General features: G+C 42.3%; 2 protein-coding genes across 2 annotated transcripts in view; both read right to left on the reverse strand.

Moving 5' to 3' along the window:
• The window catches only part of LOC115532151 (CD209 antigen-like protein C), an 86,785-nt gene that overhangs the window by 21,459 nt on the left and 42,261 nt on the right, over positions 1–23,065 (reverse strand). The window lies entirely within an intron of this gene.
• Positions 17,436–18,460, reverse strand: LOC115532152 (galactose-specific lectin nattectin-like). The gene has a single exon (XM_030341713.1). The coding sequence runs from the start codon at positions 18,374–18,376 to the stop codon at positions 17,621–17,623; it is 756 nt and encodes a 251-aa protein (XP_030197573.1). The 5' UTR covers positions 18,377–18,460; the 3' UTR covers positions 17,436–17,620.

Here is a 23,065-nt window from a genome sequence, read left to right on the forward strand (position 1 = left end):
TCTATCATCCACCCAAACACGGCGGCGTTTGGGTTTCCTTCCTCGGACTCCTAAATCCAGCGCAGCCACAGGCTGGGGGGGGGGGGGGGGGGGGGGGGGGGAGTTTTGGGCGGTCTCATCTACGCGCGTTACGCGCGTATCTGACCATTTTTGACACAAAATGGTCAAGCAACATTTTAGCTGCGTTACGCGCGTACATGGTACGCGAGGTACGCGCTTGGTGTGTTCGCGGCTTTAGTCACCATGGTGATACAGCGACGCTAAAAGAGATCGACTTTCGTGGTACAACTAACCCAGGCTTGGAGCTCAACATACCTCGCTAACCCTCTAAGCGAGCTTCGTGGTACAGGGCCCAGGTAGGTAGACAGACAGGTAGGCCGTCCAATCTTTAATTTGGCCCGAGATAAAAGATTGTACGGGCTTAGTATAGTCCTGCAACATCCCAAGATATCAGATTTCTTTTATTATAGTCGGCGCCTTCGGTTTATTAATTGGGTCTGGATGTACAGGATCAACAATAATGAGAAAAAATGCTTGATGGTGGACGGTGGCAGATGGTGATCATGGAATATAAAAAGCACTCTGATTGGCTCAGGATATAGCCAATGAGGCACAGTGAATCAGCAGCGTTAGGAGAGGAGATTTGGGTTAGATGTCACAATTTGGTTCGTGTATTACCACAACTTAAGGGTTTACCACATATTACATCGATGACCCTTGACCTGTGATAAGCAGCTGCAGGATGACCATGTTGCACACTTGATATTGTTTAACTTTGACATGGAACAGAATAACGCGTGTCTATACCGAAGTCAAACTCAACCCTCTGCAAAAGTGATTAGTAATATATAGAGAACAGATGGCAAAAGTAAGAGGTACACATTTGTACGATCATTTGGCAGATGCTTTTAACAAAGCGTCCTAACAATAATGTAACTGCAATAATGACATAAACACGAGTGACGGAAATGTTAGTAGTTTTATTCTAGGCACCGTGTGTGTGTGTGTGTGTGTGTGTGTGTGTGTGTGTGTGTGTGTGTGTGTGTGTGTGTGTGTGTGTGTGTGTGTGTGTGTGTGTGTGTGTGTGTGTGTGTGTGTGAATGCACACATTGTAACGCAAGTGTTGTACACTTTGTTATTTGGATAACCATTCTGCTGTTGGTGTTATGGCGCATAACATTTAGGGTTCTCTGACGTCCCTGGTATTTCCACAACGAGGCTCGTAGTGGGGGTTATCTCAGTTATGGTTGAAAAGGAATTGGGGGAAAGGAACTTTGGCTTTGACTCCCTGAAGTGAACCGCGACATGGAGGAGAAAGGGATTGTTGCCCGCGATTGGGGCGGTGGTGCGTTGGGGCTCCGGCGGGAGACAACCGCGGTCAACAATCGAGGGCAACAATCCCTTTCTTCTCCATGTGGCGGTTCAGTCTACTTCAGATTGACGTGGAAGTGGAAGAACCAGAGACGTCGGAGAACCCGACACAGTCGTTTGAGGATTCATAATATCGTCTGGAGACGCAGACAGCTTTTGGCCCTGATAATAAATATTATATGATATAGATATCTATGTATAATATGATATTATTTAGATATAGAGCTCCAGGACCGCCGGAGCAACCGGAATGTTCTAGAATATTTAACAGAACACGGCCAAAAGCTGTGCGCGCCTCGCCATGGCGATACATCCACTGTAAACACGAGCGCATGGTACCGTGGCCGCCGCAAGCTGCTCAGGGCCACACCCCCACCCTCCACCTTGACCCGCCTCTAAAAAAAGGTATGTTTGGGTTAGCTCAAGCTCATCGTTTGACTGGCTCGTAGTGGTACTGTATTAGGGGCCCCCTAACAGCTATATAAAAGCATTCAGAAAGTAGCATGCCATGGGATCTTTATAAAATATCAGCAAAACATATTAATCAAGAGCTGATTTAATAAAAGGTCAAATTCACGACAGCAAACACAGCTGAATGGACACTGCATTTACAGTTGAACACACATACAGTTGACTCTGTATGTGTGAGAATGCATATGTACCCTCAAAAGCTTTTCTTAACTTAAAATTAAGCTTCTAGCATTTTGAATTGACCAGTAAGGGGTCTGACTTGTACTGATTGTAAAATGATTCTCTCTGAACACACTGTTCTATATGAACACTGTAAAACCACTAGACAATTCATGGATGTTTTGTAGTGAGTTACATTGTGACAAAGTCAAGATTCATTTAAACAGAAAAATAATTAATTAATTAGCTGAGGGGACAAAGGCAGCAAATGCAGCCCTAGATAGAGAACTAGTGTGGTTTGCAGCAACTGAGAACCAGCCAATGACTGTCATGACTCTTTACCGCCTAACCTCAGCCTCCAACACCAAGAGCAACTGTGGGAATAATAAAAAAATACTGTGCCAAGAAAAGCATCTATGTACAGTTCCTGCAGTGACCAGGGAAGTCTTCATGTCATCTCCTTTTAAGGAGATAACACCTTGCAGCCAATCAAAGCTCTTATCGAGTGGCTTAACAAGTATAAAACAAAACAACAAACATCTGTTGGCATTAAGATGTAAAAAATAATCAAAGAAATAAATCGGTCTGACAAAGAAATGTTTTCATCCATCATTTTATTAAATGATTTTCACAAGGCCCCCAGTTTCTGGCTTCACAGCTCTCATCTGTCCATTTAAAGTTGGGCTTCTCCCTGACCCTTAAGCAGTTCGCAGTTCGGGCAAGCAGAGTCACTGTCTATGATAAAACACATCCTGTTTTCTTAGTTAGTGGTAAATGCAGCCTATCACTTATGGTCATAACCATGAGGCTGATTGTTCGATACACATTAAAAGGACCAAAATACACATCAAGACATTTTTCGAATACACATTTAAGTAAAATAGTAAATTAGTTATCAGGTCAAATCTGTTCAAAGGGACCGTGTCCATACTAATTCTAATGAATAAAATATCAGCAAAACATATTAATCAAGAGCTGCTTTAATAAATGTCAAATTCACTACAGCAAACACAGCTGAATGGCACTACATTTACAGATTCGATGCATGTTATTCTGTATGTGTGCGAATGCATATATGTACCTTCGAAAGTGTTCTGACCTTCAGTATCGCAAAATTAAGCTTCTAGCGTTTTGAATTGACAAGGTCTTGTTTGACCACTAGGGGTCAGACTTGTACAGTTTGTAAAATCAGTCTCTTGGAGCCACCAGATACATAGAGATTTCAGCCTTGTTCGACTCATTTGCTACGACTGTCTGAACATCTGCCATTTTGAAGGTTTAATAACTGCTACGCAGAAGCGCAAAAGCGCAGTCACACACACACACACACACACACACACACACACACACACACACACACACACACACACACACACACACACACACACACACACACACACACACACACACACACACACACACACACACACACACACACACACACACACACACACACACACAGCCATTATTTACCATCATGTAAACAGCACCTTGGTTCTGCAATGTACTTCTTGGAAAGAGGGGTCGAATCCAAAGGAATAGCTTTAAAGAGACTTTATTTGTATAAAGTATTTTCGGTATGGTAAACTGATGCTCTGAAGTAAAGAGTGATTGGAGATGTGCCTTAGCACGTGCGAGAGTGTTCTCCTAGCTGATCCTAACCACAAACCCACGTATGGTAATCGCTGCCGGGAGAGTTCTAAAGTTTTCGTGGCCAGGTGGTCTTCTTTATGGACTCAGCGAGGACCGGAAGACTCGGAGAGAAACCGGTGTGACGTAATCCTCGGTTTTCCTCGCCTGGTCTGTGATGCTGCCCTCTGTGGCTAAAGTATCTATTATAGCCTTCAGTAATGTCCTGCTTTCCCTTGTGGCTATGTGTAGTATTTACGGCTTATATATTTGGTCCTACCCCCTGTTGGTTAAGTGAGGGAAATACAGCTTGTGTTCCTAAAATACGTAACAGTCCCTCCTTGGTCATCTTAAGATGACCATACAATAATATTTTAAATCATAAACACCATTTACCACACCGAAAACATAGTCAAAGTAGAATCTATCATCAACACCATCAACCGTCGTGGAAGAACCTCTTGAAGAGAGGGGAAAAACCACTACGCGTCCCCATAATACTGAGACGGCATTCACGTTGTGGGTCTTGTTGAAAATACAGGTCATTATTTAACAATACAACAATGAACATGAATCTTGTTATCATACAATCACATGGCCAAACAGCACACAAACAAAACTATCAATAGAAATCCTGAGCTAATACTTTTGGTTATGTGCTACAAGGTCATAAAATATTCAACAGGTGCGAAAGTAACGTAAAAATTGATGGTCATAACACAATTTTTAAAATTTTAAAATGATTGATAAACTAAAATGGATTTGGGGGGGTTCAGGTGATCTTCGTGTATTGGTCCGCCGGTTCATGTGGGTGGTTTGGGCATGGATTTGGGGGTTCAGGTGATCTTCGTGTATTGGTGTGCCGGTTCCTGTGGGTGGTTTGGGCATGGATTTGGGGAGTTCAAGTGATCTTCGTGTATTGGTGTGCCGGTTCCTGTGGGTGGTTTGGGCATGGATTTGGGGAGTTCAAGTGATCTTCGTGTATTGGTGTGCCGGTTCCTGTGGGTGGTTTGGGCATGGATTTGGGGAGTTCAAGTGATCTTCGTGTATTGGTGTGCCGGTTCCTGTGGGTGGTTTGGGCATGGATTTGGGGAGTTCAAGTGATCTTCGTGTATTGGTGTGCCGGTTCCTGTGGGTGGTTTGGGCATGGATTTGGGGAGTTCAAGTGATCTTCGTGTATTGGTGTGCCGGTTCCTGTGGGTGGTTTGGGCATGGATTTGGGGAGTTCAAGTGATCTTCGTGTATTGGTGTGCCGGTTCCTGTGGGTGGTTTTGGGCGATGTTATTACTGTAGTCATTGTTTTTTCTGTCGCCGTCGGGTCTGTAATTCATGAACCCAAGACTCGTCCCTCCTTGTCAAGGGCTCATCTCAGAGAGGTTACTCCTACACTATGGGAGCCTCCACACAGGTTCTCCGGCGTCGTCGTGTCAGCAACAGGTGGCCTGTAAAACAATCGTCTCAAGGAAGATCAACAGTACCATTATCAATGCAGCGATTCAGAAATAACGAGTTGTACTCGCAACCAAACAATACTATATTATAACAAACACAACTCGTCTTGGTGGTTCAATAATTAATTATTCAAGTAAATCCAGGATATTGATTGTCTTAGACACAGGTGCTACAAATGGTGGCATTTTATTCTATATATTGTAACTGGATAGGTTCGGGTTCCTCAGGTGGTATCTCATTCAAGTTCAACTGATTATATCCGATTCCTACGTAAGCATGAATGTCACCTGGCACTTGTGTAGCGCCCACTGCTGTGGGGATCAGCAGATGCAGTAGCCCTCGTGCACAGGGAATACAACGGCAGCCGGTGACAATTAACACGGTCTCTGCATTTATTCCCGCAACGGGCACTTACTGGATCATGCTTTTCCACCTTCCAAACATATTCTCCATCCAACCTGTGAAAGGGTCATTAATGCCGGAGTTCTCTGCCAATTCTAACCTGAGGGATTGTAATTATGCCAGCAACCCATCCAGAGCTGTGTTATTGGGGATAAAGTACAACACGTTGTGCCTATCATCGCATTTATCCCTCCTTGCTCTGTCAATAACATTTCCATATCTATATATATATTCCTTTTAACTTTATGTGTTAAACGGAACAAAGTGTTGCTGATTATGATACATGTAATTTATCTAAACAATATATATATACATCATTTTTATATGGTGGACAAGCAAAACAGAACCAATTCAACTCCTGCCGTTATTTGATCTCCTCATGTGACTGCTCCTTGCTCGGCGGAGGCAGTTTATCGGCTCCGGGTGTGTCTGCATCTGGTTCTGGAACTTTTGTTTCTATTGTAGAAATACAAACTCATGTACAGCAGTTAGTTGTTCAAAAACATTTCCTATAATTCTATTTTTAATTGTTCTAATGGAAGTCCATTATGGGACCCTAGAAATGTAAGTGTAAGCATGAATCTAACCGTAAGCATTACGTGCAAAGTTAGCTGTGTCAGAGTGATACACTGTACTCACCTTGCTTCTGGAAACATAGGACCCGAAAATTGTATGCGTTTCAAACATGTTTGCATTATAATTGATCTATTTAGTGCTTGTGCGGATTTTAAATTTTTGTTTTGAGTGTCCCATTCCTTATTCTGAGCTGATTTCAACCTTCAACCTTGATTTAATATTCACACTACATCCCTCCTTGCGCATTGCTTCAGCCATGCGCATTAGAATTAACCAATCCTAACAACGGTGTAGTGCAACCAAGTTGAAGTTCCTTTCCTTAATCATCTGTACCTAAACCAATCCATTATGAAGATATATGAAGACCCGTACATACAAAACCAAAGGTCGATAGTTGTGGGTCTATGCAGCCGTCTTGAGACCACGCTGTTGTTAAATGCAGCCAGTAAACCATAAATGTTTCATAAGTCAGATGCGGCGTAACTTAGAGTAAAAATAAATATCAGACTATGAGACGCTGACGTTGTATCAAAGCGTTACAGCAGTAGCAGTGGCATTTGAAAGGTTAACCCTCTACTGCTGGATCTAAATTGAGCCTATGTTGTCCCTGGCGAGCAGATGTATTGCTAATCCCTTTCCTATCTTATAAACCTAAAAAGATGAAAAAAGGGAAATTAGAAAGTTGAAATTTGTATGTTCAATATCACTTCTTTGTAACCGTATCTGGTTCCAACAGCTACCTTTATTATACTACCCGATTGTCCTCCACTATATGCACATCTGGGCATTAAATATAGGGTGATATTCTAAAACAAAACAAAACCTGAACCTAAAATAAAAATTCAGAAGTTATTGGATAAAGCAAAGTTATTGAAAGTTAATTATAATGAACCATTTTCTAATTATCTTAGTTTTATATGTGGTATGCTTTCAATATCCCCTCGTGTATGTAACAGTCGAGTAACCTCCATTATTTTGGTGGCTCTGGCACACACAAGAGGGCATTTACACATGGTATATGAATCCACCATTTGTTTTCATTCTATATTTTTACTTATTTTTATTTTCATTTTATTTTTATCTCTATATACACATTCGTAAGAAAAGCACGAACGAAGATGCATCATAACATGCATCAACAGACCTAAAAATAAGCATATTATTACGCAAGTGATAAGGCCGTTCCTTATCACTTGCGTCTCTGCGCTTCTCTCGGGATCAAGGATAACGGGCCCAAACCAACACAGGACAACATAGGAACAGAGTGAGAACTGATTTCCACTAACCTCAAAGGATTTTGAACGACCCTGCAGAATAACAGGGTGACAAGACCACATGGGAAAATACAAACATACAAAACTCAAATTTGAACATTATCAAAAATATCTTAATATTAAAAATCTGCATTTCAATATTAGGCATCATACTTCTGTTGTTACCGTAACGTTTTTTTGTAGTTTGTAATGAAATATATATTTTAATCGTTCTTATTTTGGTATTTTTGGACCTCGTCAGGTTTGTTGAACTATGCATTTCTACCGCTTGTCCTCAGGATCCTCTATTGGGGGGGACTCTTCTGCTCTCCTATGAGGCAGGTTATCCCAAAACTCTTCTAATAAGAATTCCCAGGCCTGGTTAATCCCCGGACTTCTGTGGGCGAGCGGTATGCATGCTATGGACAACTTTAAAGGCTAACCGTTCATGATGCGGAGTTTAGATAATTATTCCTATCTTAAGATCACCGTGTAACTGTCGTATAGGGATCTGGTTTGATGCAAGACCCCTGGGTTGGTGTCCTTTTGTAGGACTTCTTTCGGTTCTGGAATCCGGCATTTCTAATTGTTGAATACAAGATATTGCATGCATATTGGTGGTATGATATTATATCTATTGCAATCGCTCCAATGGAAGCAATAGTTGACCTTTGAACACCTCACGCAGTGTTATTCAGTCTATTCGTATGTAGTAGCTGATTATAGTAGAATTTAACCCATGTACCTTTAATATTCGCAAAAAACGTATTGTAATTGTGTCTACCGCAGTTGAGCCAACTCCCTCCTTGGGCACCGTTTAAAACCACGTGTATCATTTATTAATTAGACATATTATTCTAGCAGTTGAACCCCGTGTTTATTTGAACCAGCCTGGTTCTCTACCTGTCTTGCTACACAAAACGCATGTTGAATAGACAGAAGCGCTCAGCAACCTGAAAAAAAAATAATAATTACTGTCGTGTTTGGCATTCGTTCTTATATTGCCATTTCTTGGAGAGAGAAAGAATTAAGATCAATGCAGAGAAGTAAAAAGATGAGTGTTTGGCAACTATAATGCTTGTGTTGCCACCTCCTAAAGAGAAAAGAGAATTAATATTTTATGCACAGAAGTAAAATGATGATCGTGGGCAACTGATCGTTGTGTTGCCACTCCCTGATTAGAAAAGAGAATATTTGTAGTAATGTTAACGATTAAAAATGATGAATGTCGGGCATCCATTACTGCTCGGGTTGCCAAGGCCTGACGAGAAAAGAGAACAAATTTAGTACGAATGCAAGAGATCGGCTACTTGGAAAGCTGGGGGTCGTCTAGTTGGGACTCATAATAGTTATATTTTTGTGGTACATTTGGAGATGTTGAGATGTAATTGGGAAACATCTCGTGTTAACGAGTAGGGGGAATTACAAGAACTACAAATATGGCTGCGGTGCAAACTACATGCGTATCAGCCGACTACAGAAACTTCTTTGAGTTCTATCTGTCCGGCTGAGAATTGTGGTACCTTATAACATAAGGCTACCACTTAACCACAGTTTGTGTTCTCAATACACTATGGCTCTGCGCTGTGTGTACATTTATATGTACACAAGTTATCGTTGTTAAAAATAGCGACTGGGGGGTGGTCTTTATGATGAGGGTTTAGAGGGAGGAAGATTGGTGGTGGGGGATGGGGTTCATTAAGACAGTGGAGGAGGAGACGCGGAGAAAGACGGGGTTGGAGTGAGAGAGGGATGGAAGGCCAGTGAGGGGACGGGGTGTTAGACTGGGCCTGGAGGGGGGGTGGTGGGGACTTTTACGAGTGTAAAGGGTTAGGAGGGACTCGTAGATTAATAATTCATCGTTTTTAATAACAAAATATCAACAGACTTTAATGTATAAGTAATCATGCAGTCTTGGATGTTATTAGCGGATCATCAGATAGGTGGTATTTACTCTGACCGTCCGCAATGGAGCTATTGCTTAGGAACACAGACCGTGCCGGCCTCAGGAAAGTTCAGAAGAATGGGAGAAGTTAAAGATAATAATGATTGGAACTCTCGTTAATGTTCTTTTGTGGCTCGATCTTCACAGAGACCGACAGTGGAGGACCTTACCTCGCACCCATAACCATGAACAATCGTTAACGACAAGTACTCAAAACGACGCCAGTGGGGCATTTAAGACAAAGCTATTCTGTGGGGAAGGGGGGGGGGGGGGTGGGAGACAGGGAAAAAGGGTGGGGAGGGAATTTACGAGAGGGGGTTTAGGCGGGAGGAAGAGACGAGGAGATCTACGAAGGGGGGGATTTGGGGGGGTTGGATTCACTACCAAGAACTACAAATATGGCTGCGGTGCAAACTACATGCGTATCAGCTGACTACAGAAACTTCTCAGAGTTCTATCTGTCCGGCTGAAAACGGTGCTACCTTATGGCATAAGGCTACCACTTAACCGCAATTTGTGTTCTTAATACACTCTGTTTCTGCGCTTTGTGTAAATTTATATGTACACAGATAGCCCTATGAGATCCTTGGATGATAAGGGGAACTACAAATAGAAGTCATTGTTGTTAAAAAATAGCGACATAGAGAGAGAGATAGAGAGAGGTGATGTGGGAAGGGTGGGGGTTCGTTCTATTCTCTGGGGAAGGGGGGGGGGGGGGGTCTTTATGAGGGGGGGTCTTTATGAGGGGGGGGGGGTTGGAGATAGGGAGAAAGAGCGAGGAATTGGGAGTTACAAGATTGTACAACGTTAATTACTTTTCAATATTCCATATTGAAACTGTGGAACAACCTTCCTGGTTGCCCAAAAGCAATATGTCTGTACAAACAAAGTGGATTTACAGATTTATCACATGTATACATAAATATTGTTCTCCCATAGATGTTGAATTCTATTAGTTACAAAACTATAGCCAAAATATTATGCGTCAGAAACTATTGCTTTACCGATGGTTTTCAACTTAATGCTATGGATTTATTGATTCGTAGAGGATGAGGGCACTTAATGAGCGTGCGGAATACCTCAAATATTGGAATGAAATATACAATATAATACTTCCAGCTATTGACTAGTGAAATGTGACAATTATATACAATTGGCTGAATAAGTAACTGCCAAAACATTGTTATTATTTGAAACAGATGGATTTTTAAGGGAATATTTTTATGGAGAGAGAACATATTTCTAGAGACAGACAGAGCACACCGGGGGTCCCTTTGTGCAGGCTACCATTGCCTTATCAAAACACCCAGGTCAAAAATGACACTTGTTGTCTTCAATAAGTGTGTGCTTGGAGAGAGAGAGAGAGAGAGAGAGAGAGAGAGAGAGAGAGAGAGAGAGAGAGAGAGAGAGAGAGAGAGAGAGAGAGAGAGAGAGAGAGAGAGAGAGAGAGAGAATGTAACACTTAAGTCGAGGCCCCCTGTTGCTCTTGAGCAATGGCGTTTGTTTCAAAAAGGGCTCCGACTACAAAGACTGTGGAGGTACGAACAAAGGAAACGCACGTTTCCAAGACGCGTTGTCCCTTTAAATCGTACACCACGTGGTACATCCAAAATGCTGCAGAAACAAACTAGTTTTGGATCTCTATAAGAAGTATGAGATTCCAGCAAGTTTGTCCCCACGGCGGGTTAGCGAGGGACTTGATAGCAGATGGGTTGTACTGCGTAAGTGCTACCTCTACGGCTGCGTTTTATACTAACCAAAATTGCAAATTAGATGTTACATGAACCGGGCTGTGAGGAATCAATTAGATTTGAACTCCTTGGCTAACGCCGGCCAAGCCTCCGGTTCAATATGCAACTAAGCTAGATTAACGTTAAAAACCTGACCTTTCCTCGCCCCGCCGTAAGAGTTCGGAAGTTTATGGTCGGTAATAAATATACCTTATGGTGGCCCGGCTGAACTCGAAGCTTATCACCAAATAAATAACACTTAACCACAGGTAATACGTCTCCCACGTTGGTACAAACATTTAGATCTAATCAGGATTGGATACAGTCTATCTACAAACCCATATAAAACACACTCCCAGCCCTTTACTTCGTGAGCTCGTTATTCAATTTCAATCTGTTAGCGTATCCTAGGCCGTTCGTCTAACCGGCTGTATGAATTTAAACCAGTCCGAGATTACACGTCCCCGCAACCAGTCGAAGGCAGTACAAGCTATTCACCTAATGTTACTAATCTAACTATACAGAGTTTAGTCATGGACAACAGGTTCTGTTTACCTTTCTTGTGGCGCCTGTAAGTAGCTTGTACTGCTCCCGACGGCCCCGCGGTCGCAAGTCTCGGTCCGGAACTTTCCAATCACGTCAGGGCGTCACCAAATTGCAATGTACTTCTTGGAAAGAGGGGTCGAATCCAAAGGAATAGCTTTAAAGAGACTTTATTTGTATAAAGTATTTTCGGTATGGTAAACTGATGCTCTGAAGTAAAGAGTGATTGGAGATGTGCCTTAGCACGTGCGAGAGTGTTCTCCGAGCTGATCCTAACCACAAACCCACGTATGGTAATCGCTGCCGGGAGAGTTCTAAAGTTTTCGTGGCCAGGTGGTCTTCTTTATGGACTCAGCGAGGACCGGAAGACTCGGAGAGAAACCGGTGTGACGTAATCCTCGGTTTTCCTCGCCTGGTCTGTGATGCTGCCCTCTGTGGCTAAAGTATCTATTGTAGCCTTCAGTAATGTCCTGCTTTCCCTTGTGGCTATGTGTAGTATTTACGGCTTATATATTTGGTCCTACCCCCTGTTGGTTAAGTGAGGGAAATACAGCTTGTGTTCCTAAAATACGTAACAGTTCAATCTAGCAAACACATTCTCCACCATCATAAACGATTCATTCCTGCAGCGGCACCACACGCTGAAGACGTCCTGATAACCGGATCACCGTTCAACGCTATGCCGCCACAATGCATCTTCAAGGTTGAATGCAATTCAATACACCGATCATGCGTCGCTGTCCCTGGTAATACAACCTTAATCTGTTTACTCAGCCTTTAACCAGCTAAGCTGTGCGTGTAAACATGATGCACTGAAGGACCGGCGGAACGCGCCCTATAGCGACGGCTCGCTCCTTATCGGCACCGCGGAGGGCTTGATGATAATAATAATAAATGCTTTACTTTTGCATAGGGACTGTGCACATTAGTGAACATTGATGTTTAAACATCTTGGTAAACATGTCGGATTATAGCAGAGCTGCTAATTTGCATCCGCAGTCCCTAATCAAATAAATATAAAAAGTACAAACAGAAGAGACAGCAAATGAATAGATAAAATACAAATAGAAGACACAGCAAACAAAAAGATAAAATACAAAGTATAGGAGACAACGCACACAGCACAATACATTCCACAATCATAAAGATACCAGATGCAGACAGGATATAAAAATGCATTAAAAAGTAATGTTCAATTAGTGTCCAGTCCAGCTAGTCACACTTCTGATTGGATTTGAGCCATTGTTTTAGTTGTCCTTTAAAAGAAGAATATGTGGGGCCTTCACTTATTGTGGAGGGAAGACTGTTCCAGATGTCTCCCCCCACAACAGACAACGCATTCCTCCCATACGTGGTGCGTCTGTGGGGAATCTCAGTCTCCTCTATCGTGAGCCCTGGTGCTCATGCCTCTCCGAGTCATTTTCTTTATGAACTCATTCAGCAGTGGTGGAGCAAGACCATGGAGACTTTTATATATGAAACAGGCAAACCTAAAAGTTTTAAAATTTTCGAAACTTAAAAATGATGTATTTTGTAAGGGTCTTGCTGATATGGAAGGAGAAGGGATTTTTGTCCAGAGTTTTTAGGGCTTTTTTGTAGAGAGATTCTATCGGTTTGAGTGCTGTCGTACATGCCAGTGACCAGCTCGTTAAGCAGTAATCTATATGTGATAAAATCATACAGTGTAAAAACATCAGAGCTGCACTACTGGTTAAAGAATTCCTGATCCGTCTGAAATTTGCCAGGTTGTATTTGACAGAGTTGGACACTTTTTTGATGTGTTTCCTGAATGAGAGGGTCGAGTCCAGAAGGACTCCCACGTATCTGTAATCGCTTACCAAGGCGAGCTCCTCTCCTCCCAGAAAGACACCAATGTTTGGCGGCCCTTTGGCAAAAATCATACAGACACTTTTTTTAACTTTTAAAGAAAGACATGAATCAGTGAGCCAGTCCTGAACCTGAGCCATTAGTGTTGTGAGTATTTGAGCAGCCTCTGTTGTGTTTTTCGCAGGGGTAAAAATCAATGATGAGAGATGAATGCAGCGATTTAGTCCACAGTTTTGGCAAGGTAACCAAACTACTGCGTTCTAAATATACGTTCAAAGCCGACTCGCCCACCTCACGAGTGTGAGTCTCTTGTAATACACCAGAGTGCAGTGGTACCTTCAAGGGTGGAACACTTAGGGCCCTGCTGACCCCACCACCAGTAGAGCTGGTCTGACCTCTTGACCTCAGAGTGCAGCCACCTGAAGGTTCCGTGAGTCACGTGACCGGGCCCACTCTCGGAGTCACTGGAGACTAAATGCACCCTTCACTTGTTAAATATGTACGAATGTTTTGATATCTAACGTTTTTTCAAGGGAATTTTCAAAGATGTTTATTGTCCGTTGAGCCTTTAGCTTTCATCTACTGATATGTATTATATATTATGTGTTATGTCATGTGTTCATTTAATTAGCAGATAACGAGCAGCATCCTCGAGTTAAAACCTAATAATCCAATTGAATAGTTGATTGTCACTGCAAAATCCTATTAGTAATATAAATGTGTTTAATAGTGGCCTTTGAATAGAAAACGTTGTTTCAAAGTACAAGTCTTATTTGGATAATAAATGTCAGCCTGATGAGTTACATTGGGTTCTCCATGGCAGTTATGTTGAATTATGGAATACCACAATCGTATTCCAACCAAACATCGTTGTAAACTGGCTGTAGCCCTGACCCAAAATCTGAATAAGAATCCCATAACTAATTTATAAGTGGCGTCTGTGCCCTAAGTTTGCATAAAAACGTGCAGCACTTCAAATATAATATATTATTCGGGCCGTTTAATTTGTTTGGAAGTGCAAAACTGTTTGCCCCGCTCAAGACAAGCAAGGAAACATCTGTTTGTTGAAGATGCGGTTAATTATTTTCGTCCATTACAGGGGTGACACTGCCCTCTACTGGTCAGTAAATGGATGTACACTGATACCTAAAATTGCAGTTTCTTTAGATTCTTCTTTTAAACCTGCATTCCTTTTATAATGGCACTGAATGAACGTGAGGGCTCAATGTTTGACCCCAAGACCCAGTAGGACGTTTTGGATCGAGCTACTGCATAACTGTACAAGGGAACATGATTGAAGCACCCTTGTTTAGTGTGTGCCTTGTGACATGACTATTTTGCCTCAGTCAAGTAAACAATAATTGATGTACACCGGATAGTATAGTCCTGCAACATCCCGATATCCGATTGTTTTATTATAGTCGGCGCATTCGATGTATTAATTGGGTCTGGATGTAAAGGGTCAACAAATATGAGAATAAATGCTACAAAAATAGTACGATGGTTTAGCGGATGCTTCCTCAAAAACGCCTTAAGAATAATGTGACTGCAATAATTACAGATAAATGAGTGACTGAAACATTAGGTTTATGATGCAACTGTTCCAAGCAGTGGCGGCCCCAGAGGGAATTGAACCCTGGCACTAGTTGAGCGACCCAGGATCAGATTAAAAGACTAAACTATTTTCAAAAGTAAATTTAAAATAGAAAAAGTCCATATCATTGTCCCTTTTATTTAAAGGGACCAAGTCCAAACTAAATCCAATTAATAAATCGTCAAAGCATATTAATCAAGAGCTGCTTTAATAAGAGGTACAATTCAATACAGCAAACACAGCTGAATGGACACAAAATGTACAGATTCAATGTCACGGTTAACGGGTAGCAGGCAGGCAGGAAGGACGCAATTGCAGATAGTTCAGGTTAAAGGTAACTCAAAAAGGCAAGGAACACGGGTGACGTGGATAACACAGGGAACACACAGGACAGAACTCACCACAAACTAAAATGATCCGACAAGGAACAAAGGAAAGACAAGGGCTTAAATACCAAACACACACAGGGCACGCAACGAGTAACAGCTGAGACACATTAGGGGAGGGAGCAGTAATCACACAGGAGGGAAACCTGACAGATACCAAAGTAAAACAGGAAACACACCAAAACAAGACAAGGATACAGACAGACCATGACATTCAATGCAATTTACAAATTACTGTATTCGTGAGAATGCATGAATTCGTACCTTCACAAGTGTTCATTCAGTAACGCAAAACTAAGTGCAGACCTACAAGCCGAATCAGACACCAGGACACAAGTCTACTGTTCCTCTGAACACCGTAGAACCAACAGACAATTTATACACAAGTGTTTTATAGTGATCACACTACATGGTGACAAAGTCGAGATACATTTCAACGGAAAAATGTAGGGGACAAAGGCAAAGGCAGCAAATGCAGTCCTAGATAGAGAACTAGTGTGGTTTGTAGCAACTGAAAACCAGCCAATGACTGTCTTGACTCTTTACCGCCTAACCTCAGCCTCAAACACAGAGAGCAACTGTGGAAACATTAAAAAAATAATGTAACAAGGGCAGCATATATGTTCAGTTCCTGCAATGATGTTATCTCCTTTTAAGGAGATAAATTCTTGCAGCCAATCAAAGCTCTAATCGAATGGCAGAACTCAACAAGTATAAAACAAAACAATAAATGTCTGTTGGCATTAAGGTATAAAAGATTGTCAAAGAAATAAATCTTCATTTCATCAAATTAAGTTCACAAAATCCAATTTTGTCGGCTTCACAGCTCTCATCTGTCCATTTAATGTTGGGCTGCTGCCCCCAGTCCCTCTTTAAGCAGTTCTTGTCCTTGCCACCATCAGGTTTCCCTCCACTCCAGGAGGGGTTATCCACTGACAGGACGGTCCCATCAACCCATCTCCACATCCCTTCACTGGCCTCATCTGTCGCTCCGAGCCAGAAGTACTCGGCGTATCCGCTAATGAAGTCCATCTCCTCTTTACTGTCCACCACCACCAGATCTGCTCCGTCGGTAACACAGCTCTCCCTGCACTTATTCCAGGATCCCCACTCTCTGGAATATCTGTAACATTTACAACCAAACTTATCCCAACCACCTTGACAGTCCTGTTTACAAAGCAGTGAGTCTCTCTGCTCTGTCACATTCTTCAGCCTTTGGACAAGTTTCTCCACCTCCGTGCCCGGCCGCAAGCTGCCCAGAGCCACACCCCCAACCCCCACCTTGACCCGCCTCTAAAAAAAGGTGTCTGTGTGACAAGAAGTTGCAGTCCTACAGCCTTTAAGCCAGTTGCTTTCCCCATTCCAGCTCATTGTGGGTCTGGCTCGTAGTGGCTGTAATTTTGCACCAAGGCTGAATTTCTTGAACGTCTTCAAGAACTATATTAGCGGCCCCCTAACAGCTATATAAAAGCATTCATAAAGTAGCATGCCATGGGATCTTTAATAAAATATCAGCAAAACATATTAATCAAGAGTTGCTTTAATAAAAGGTTGGATTCATTACAGAAAACACAGCTGAATGGTCACTACATTTACAGTTGAAATGGAATTTACTCTATGTTTGAGAATTTATATGTACAATCAAAAGCTTTTCTTCAGTAAAGTAAAATTAAGTTTCTAGCATTTTGAATTGACCACTAAAGGGTCAGACTTGTACAGCTTGTAAAATGATTCTCTTGGAGCCGCTAAAACCGGCCGAGTGCAGACCTACAAACCTGTTCAGACACCAGGACACATGTCTACTGTACTATCTGAACACTGTCAAACTACTAGATAATTGATGCAAGTTTTGTAGTGATCACACTACATTGTGACAAAGTCAAGATACATTTAAACAGAAAATAATTAATTAATTAGATAAGGGGACAAAGGCAAAGGAAGCAAATGCAGCCCTAAATAGTGAACTAGTGTGGTTTGCAGCAACTGAGAACCAGCCAATGATATGTGATGATTCTTTACCGCCTAACCTCAGACTCCAACACAGAGAGCAACTGTGGAAACATAAAAAAAAAAAAAGAATGTAACAACAACAGCATCTAAGTACAGCTCCTGCACTGACCAGTGAAGTCTTCATGTCATCTCCTTTTAAGGGGATAACACCTCACAGCCAATCACAGCTCTCATCGAATGGCAGAACTCAACAAGTATGAGACAAAACAACAAATGACTGTTGGCATTAAGATAGTCAAAGAAATAAATCAGTCAAGAAATTTTTTCATCAATCATTTCATTAAATTGTATTCACAAATCCCATAGCTGGCGTCTTTACAGCTCCCAACTGTCCATTTATAGTTGGTCTTCTCCCAGGCAGTCCTTAGGCAGTTCTTGTCCTTGTCACCATCAGGTTTCCCTCTTCTCCAGGAGGGGTTATACGCTGACAGGACGGTCCCATCAGACCATCTCCACAACCCATCACTGGCCTCATCTGTCGCTCCGAGCCAGAAGTCCCCGCCGTACCTGTTGATGAAGTCCATCTCCTCTTTACTGTCCACAACCACCAGATCTGCTCCTTTGGAAACACAGAGCTCCCTGCTCTTATTCCAGGATCCCCACTCTCTGGTAACCTGGTAACATTTACAACCAAACTTATTCCAACCACCTGGACAGTCCTGTTTACAAAGCAGTGAGTCTCTCTGCTCTGTCACATTCTTCAGCCTTTGGAGAAGTTGCTCCACGTCTCTGTCCATGCATATGTTCTTGTTTTGCATCACAAACCGAAGCAGTCCAGCCAGTAGGGTAAGAGACAGCAGGACCAGAAGCACCACCACAGCCCTGATCGGACACCGAGGAGGGCTCACAGGGTCCGGCTGCTGACTTCTTACTGTTCCCAGAGTATTGGAGGACTCCTCTGTCCCCACATAGTCCTGGTGTTGATCTCTGAGGCTCTCAATGCTATCGTAGTTGTCCTCTATACCCTCCTCTCTCTCTCCTTGAGTGTTCCTGGCCATGTTGGGCATGGTGTAAATCACCTCGGCCATATTCTGGTCCAAACTGTTTTCAGAGTTTCTTATCGTCCTACCCCTATGAGTGCTTCGTCTTTCTGTGCATTTTGAATGCCAGCATGTCAAAGTCTTAACGCCTACTTTAATCAAACAGGAAGTATTTAACCAGAGGCTACTTGCTACATGTGTTTGCAGAGTCACTGTGTATGGTTAGACACATCCTGTTTTCTTAGTTACTGGTACGTGCAGTGCATCACTTATGGTCATAAACGTAAGGTTGATTTATTGATCAACATCAAAAGGACCAAAATAAACATCAAGACATTCTTCAAACACACATTTGAGCCATAGGTATTGGCTAACAGTTAATTAATGGCTCTGTTTGTTAAAGCAGATAATTTGATAGGCGTTGATGATATTATTGATGTCCACTCCAGAAAGAAATTCCCTGTTCGGCCCCCCTCAAGTTACAACGCAGATCCCCCCCCTGGCCTACCAGGTAGGTTGACAGACAGGTAGGCCGTCCAATCATTAATTTGGCCCGAGATTAACGATTGGACGGGCTTATTGTAGTCCTGCAACATCCCAAGATGCTTTTAACAAAGCGTCCTAACAATAATGTAACTGCAATAATGACATAAACACGAGTGACGGAAATGTTAGTAGTTTTATTCTAGGCACTGTTTGAGCGCCGTGTGTGTGTGTGTGTGTGTGTGTGTGTGTGTGTGTGTGTGTGCGTGTGTGCGTGTGTGTGTGTGTGTGTGTGTGTGTGTGTGTGTGTGTGTGTGTGTGTGTGTGTGTGTGTGTGTGTGTGTCTGAATGCACACACTGTAACGCAAGTGTTGTACACTTCTTTGATATGTGGATAACCGTTCTGCGGTTGGTGTTATGGCGCATAACATCAAGGGTTCTCTGACGTCTCTGGTATTTACACAAAGAGAGTCGTAGTGGGGGTTATCTCAGCCATGGTTGAGAAGGAATTTGGGGAAAGGAACTTTGGCTTTGAATCCCTGAAGTACATGAACCACGACATGGAGGAGAAAGGGATTGTTGCACGCGATTGGGATGGTGGTGCCTCGGCGCTGCCCGCTGCCTGCTGCCGAGGCGGTGGTGCCTCGGCGGAGGGCGGCGGGGCTCCGGCGGGAGAAAATGGCGTTCAACAATCGAGGGCAACAATCCCTTTCTTCTCCATGTCGCAGTACAGTCTACTTCAGAATGACGTGGAAGTGGAAGAACCAGAGACGTCGGAGAATCCGACACAGTCGTTTGAGGATTCATAATATCGTCTGGAGGCGCAGACAGCGTTTGGCCCTGATAATATATATTATATGATATAGATATCTATGTATAATATGATATTATTTAGATATAGAGCTCCAGGACCGCCGGAGCAACCGGAATGTTCTAGAATATTTAACAGAACACGGCCAAAAGCTGTGCGCGCCTCGCCATTGCGATACATCCACTGTAAACACGAGCGCATGGTACCGTGGCCGGCCGCAAGCTGCTCAGAGCCACACCCCCAACCCCCACCTTGACCCGCCTCTAAAAAAAGGTATGTTTGGGTTAGCTCAAGCTCATCGTTTGACTGGCTCGTAGTGGTACTGTATTAGGGGCCCCCTAACAGCTATATAAAAGCATTCATAAAGTAGCATGCCATGGGATCTTTAATAAAATATCAGCAAAACATATGAATCAAGAGCTGATTTAATAAAAGGTCAAATTCACTACAGCAAACACAGCTGAATGGACACTGCATTTACAGTTGAACACACATACAGTTGACTCTGTATGTGTGAGAATGCATATGTTCCCTCAAAAGCTTTTCTTAACTTAAAATTAAGCTTCTAGCATTTTGAATTGACCACTAAGGGGTCTGACTTGTACAGCTTGTAAAATGATTGTCTCTGAACACACTGCTCTATATGAACACTGTAAAACCACTAGACAATTCATGGATGTTTTGTAGTGAGTTACATTGTGACAAAGTCAAGATACATTTAAACAGAAAAATAATTAATCAATTAGCTGAGGGGACAAAGGCAGCAAGTGCAGCCCTAGATAGAGAACTAGTGTGGTTTGTAGCAACTGAAAACCAGCCAATGACTGTCATGACTCTTTACCGCCTAACCTCAGCCTCCAACACCGAGAGCAACTGTGGAAACATTAAAAAAATAATGTAACAAGAGCAGCATCTATGTACAGCTCCTGTAATGACCAGGGAAGTCCCCTTTTAAGGAGATAACACCTTGCAGCCAATCAAAGCTCTTATCGGGTGGCTTAACAAGTATAAAACAAAACAACAAACATCTGTTGGCATTAAGATGTAAACAATAATCAAAGAAATAAATCGGTCTGACAAAGAAATGTTTTCATCCATCATTTTATTAAATGATTTTCACAAGGCCCCCAGTTTCTGGCTTCACAGCTCTCATCTGTCCATTTAAAGTGGGGCTTCTCCCTGACCCTTAAGCAGTTCGCAGTTTGGGCAAGCAGAGTCACTGTGTATGATAAAACACATCCTGTTTTCTTAGTTAGTGGTAAATGCAGCCTATCACTTATGGTCATAACCATGAGGCTGATTGTTCGATACACATTAAAAGGACCAAAATACACATCAAGACATTTTTCGAATACACAATTGAGCCTTAAATCTTGGAGCAATCCAGGATCGGATTAAAAGACTAACCTTTTTTTTATTTAGTCCCAAAGTAAATTAGTTATCAGGTCAAATCTGTTCAAAGGGACCGTGTCCAAACTAATTCTAATGAATAAAATATCAGCAAAACATATTAATCAAGAGCTGCTTTAATAAATGTCAAATTCACTACAGCAAACACAGCTGAATGGCACTACATTTACAGATTCGATGCATGTTATTCTGTATGTGTGCGAATGCATATATGTACCTTCGAAAGTGTTCTGACCTTCAGTATTGCAAAATTAAGCTTCTAGCGTTTTGAATTGACAAGGTCTTGTTTGACCACTAGGGGTCAGACTTGTACAGTTTGTAAAATCAGTCTCTTGGAGCCACTAGAACAGTTCTTTCTTTTCTTTTCTCTCTGAACACCGCAGAACTAGTTAATTTATGCCACCACTTGGTGTCAGACTTCTACAGCCAACCGGTATCACGTTTTTAGGTAAACGGACATGTAAACCATCCAATAATTTAATTTGGCCCGAATTAAATGATTGGGCAAGCTTAGCATAGGCCTGCAACATCCAAAGATGCCCCATTTTATTCTTTCTTTTTTCTGAGCATTCGATTCATGTATTGATTTTGGGATGTTAAGAATATAGCCAAAAGATGCTTCGAAAATAAATTGCCTACCCTAGCATCAACCATCGCTTCAATTTGTTTTTCCACCAACGACAAAAAAGACAAAAAAACATCTTGTGACAACTTTATTGCTTAGAAAGAATGTAAAAAAAAAAGTTGAAGATCCAACAACGTGTGAGCTCAAAGTCTGTTATGTTTGTGTCCAAGTGCCCGCGTGGGAAACCGACGTCGGGAGGAGAATGCTCCCCACATCACCCGGGTCCAGGGTTACCCCGGTAACATGGCGGCGGTGGCTGCTGTTGTTGAGGGTGTGCTGTGATCATCTGGAGGCCTTCCCGTTTTCGTGAACGTCCATTCTGAAGCCGGGAGAGAAAAGGTAACAAATGAAAAAGAATTATCCCATGCGTAATCCCATGCGAGGCAAAGCTTTGCTATAATAGCTCTTTTGTACGTCGTTAGCCTCACAGCATAATTTTCTAAGTCATATTTTAAGGTTAATCTTTTATTTAGGGTGAAAAATGCCTGTGTCAAATAGATGAGTTAGGCAGATGGTGATTATGAAAGAGAGAAAGAGTGGTCCTTCTGGCCCGACGTCCCCCGCCACCATGGTTACTACGGTAACCATGGTGGCGGCTGGTGCTGTGAGGGTGTGCTGGGATCTTCTGGAGGCCTTTCCGTTTTCTTGAACGTCCAACTTCTCATAAGTGGCGTCTGTGCCCTAAGTTTGCATATAAAAAACGTTCAGCACTTCAAATATATTATATTATTCGGGCCGTTTAATTAGTTTGGAAGTGCAAAACTGTTTGCCCCGCTCAAGACAAGCAAGGAAACATCTGTTTGTTGAAGATGCGGTTAATTATATTCGTCCATTACAGGTGTGGCACTGCCCTCTACTGGTCAGTAAATGGATGTACACTGATACCTGAAATTGCCGTTCCTATAGATTCTTCTTTTAAAGGCACCCAGTGCAACTTTATGTAAACATTCAATGAAAAATAAACATTCAATTTCTAGTCTTTTTTACACGTAGTAAGTTTCAATAACTCCATACCATTGCATATCGACATTCAAGGAGCAAAGATGAGACGTCGCTGTGTGGTGAGAACTGATAGAAAATCGTAAACAACAACAATCGCCGGTGGGGAGAAGCCATTTTTCCATTGACTGGAAGCCTGCTTTATTTATTGTAGGTTACAAAAAATAAAGAAAATGGCGGCATTGTTGTTGTTATCGATTTTCTATCAGTTCTCACCACACAGCGACGTCTCATCTTTGCTGCTTGAATGTCGGTATGTAATGGTATGGAGTTATTGAAACTTACTACGTGTAAAAAAGACTAGAAATTGAATGTTTATTTTTAAGCCTCGAAAGTTGCACTGGGTGCCTTTAAACCTGCATTCCTTTTATAATGGCACTGAATGAGCATGAGGGCTCAATGTTTGACC

Source organism: Gadus morhua, chromosome 19 (genome assembly GCF_902167405.1).
Source record: "Gadus morhua chromosome 19, gadMor3.0, whole genome shotgun sequence".
NCBI lineage: Eukaryota > Metazoa > Chordata > Actinopteri > Gadiformes > Gadidae > Gadus > Gadus morhua.